General features: G+C 53.2%; 1 protein-coding gene across 1 annotated transcript; it reads left to right on the top strand.

The window, feature by feature from the left end:
* Window positions 1–315: 315 nt before the first annotated feature.
* On the top strand, window positions 316–2403 carry LOC110591234 (protocadherin beta-18-like; the record flags this gene model as incomplete). The annotated part of the gene is made up of 1 exon (XM_021702110.2): window positions 316–2403. A coding segment is annotated over exon 1 (2010 nt), but the record flags the coding sequence as incomplete, so codon positions are not given.
* Window positions 2404–2407: the final 4 nt, after the last annotated feature.

Here is a 2407-nt window from a genome sequence, read left to right as displayed (position 1 = left end):
CAACTGAGCCACCCAGGCGCCCCGGAGAAAGTGTAATTTAAATTAATCAACAAATACACAAAATAAATTAATATTTTGTCCCAAACTTATTTGACTGTTTAAAACCTGAGAAGCTGCAGAGTCGCATGGTGGCGCTGCAGGATAAGATGGGGACTTTTTTTGTACTATCCAATGCTCTGGTCTCCATTAATCAGTGGAACTGAGAGCACAGGAGAAGCAGGAAGGGGAAAAGAGGGTTTCAAGAGAAAGCTAGGGAGCCAACAACACCCTCGTGACAGGATTACAAGTCTATAGATCCCCAGTGGTCCAGGCTGATAGATGAGAGGAGCAATTTAGAAGCTGTTTGTGGCTGAGTTGAAACATTTCTGCAGAAACACGTTTGGCTAAGGAGCCATGGAGCCAAGAGAGAGGCGCCATCAGCGAATAAGGCAAGTGCTGCTTTTCTTTGTTTTCCTGGGAGGGTCTTTGGTGTGTTCAGAGCCCTGGCGCTATTCTGTGGCAGAGGAAATGGAGATCGGCTCCGTTATAGCCAATGTGGTGAAAGACATAGGTTTAGGTGTGGAAGATTTGGTTGCACGGGGGGCAAGAGTCATCTTTGACGACTATAAACCATATTTACTGTTGGATCAGCAGACTGGCAACTTGCTCTTAAATGAGCAACTCGACCGGGAGGCACTTTGCCATCTCACAGAGCCATGTATATTGCATTTCCAGGTATTATTTGAGAATCCTTTACAATTTTTTCGGGCTGAACTTTGGGTTAAAGACATAAATGATCATACTCCTGCCTTCCTAGACAAACACATACTTCTGAAAATCTCAGAAAGTACTGCTCCAGGAACCTCATTCCAAATGGACAGTGCTCAGGACTTGGATGTAGGAAAGAATGGTGTCCAAAACTATACATTAAGTCCCAATCCTTATTTCCACCTTAAATTACAAGCCAGTGATGACGACAGAAAATACCCAGAGCTGTTACTGGACCAATTTTTGGATCGAGAAAAGGAGCCCGAGTTTAGATTAACGCTAACAGCCTTGGATGGCGGGTCTCCGCCCAGGTCTGGAACCACACTGGTTCGTGTTTTGGTTTTAGATATCAATGACAATGCTCCAGAGTTCGAGAGGCCTGTCTATGAGGTTCAGGTACCAGAAAACAGCCCTGTGGACTCCCTGGTCGTCCGGGTGTCTGCTACAGATTTGGATGCGGGAATATATGGAGAACTATCTTACTCATTTTCCCACGTCTCCACAGACATACGGAAAACATTTGAAATCCACCCAATTTCTGGTGAAATCCATTTAAAAGCGCTTCTGGATTTCGAGTTAATTCAGTCATATACAATAAATATTCAGGCCGTTGATGGGGGTAGCCTTTCCGGAAAATCAGCAATTTTAGTTCAGGTTGTGGATGTGAATGACAACGCACCAGAAATAGTCATGACATCTCTTACCAGCCCCATACCTGAAAATTCGTCACCTGAAATGGTGGTCGCTATTTTTAGCGTACGAGACCGAGATGCTGGGGACAACGGGAGGATGGTGTGCTCCATTCAGGATGACCTCCCTTTTCTCTTGAAGCCTACCTTCAAGAATTTCTACACCCTGGTAACAGAGCTACCACTGGACAGAGAGAGCCAGGCCGAGTACAACATCACCATCACCGTCACTGACCTGGGGACCCCCAGGCTGAAAACCCAGCACCACATAACGGTGACGGTGTCCGACGTCAACGACAACGCCCCGGCCTTCAGCCAAAGCGCCTACACCCTGCGGGTGCGCGAGAACAACAGCCCCGCCCTGCACATCGGCAGCGTGAGCGCCACGGACAGAGACTCGGGCGCCAACGCGCAGGTCACCTACTCGCTGCTGCCGCCGCACGACCCGCAGCTGCCCCTGGCCTCGCTGGTGTCCATCAACGCGGACAACGGGCAGCTGTTCGCGCTCAGGTCCCTGGACTTCGAGGCGCTGCGCGCGTTCGAGTTCCGCGTGGGCGCGGCCGACCGCGGCTCGCCGGCGCTCAGCAGCCAGGCGCTGGTGCGCGTGCTGGTGGTGGACGACAACGACAACTCGCCCTTCGTGCTGTACCCGCCGCAGAACGGCTCGGCGCCCTGCACCGAGCTGGTGCCCAGGGCGGCCGAGGCGGGCTACCTGGTGACCAAGGTGGTGGCGGTGGACGGCGACTCGGGCCAGAACGCCTGGCTGTCGTACCAGCTGCTCAGGGCCACGGAGCCCGGGCTGTTCGGCGTGTGGGCGCACAACGGCGAGGTGCGCACGGCCAGGCCGCTGAGCGAGCGCGACGCCGTCCAGCACAGGCTGCTGGTGCTGGTCAAGGACAACGGCGAGCCGCCGCTGTCGGCCAGCGTCACGCTGCACGTGCTGCTGGTGGACGGCTTCTCGCAGCCCTACC

This window comes from Neomonachus schauinslandi, unplaced genomic scaffold, assembly GCF_002201575.2.
Source record: "Neomonachus schauinslandi unplaced genomic scaffold, ASM220157v2 HiC_scaffold_1304, whole genome shotgun sequence".
Classification (NCBI taxonomy): Eukaryota; Metazoa; Chordata; class Mammalia; order Carnivora; family Phocidae; genus Neomonachus; species Neomonachus schauinslandi.
This window is presented reverse-complemented; position numbering and strand designations above follow the sequence as displayed.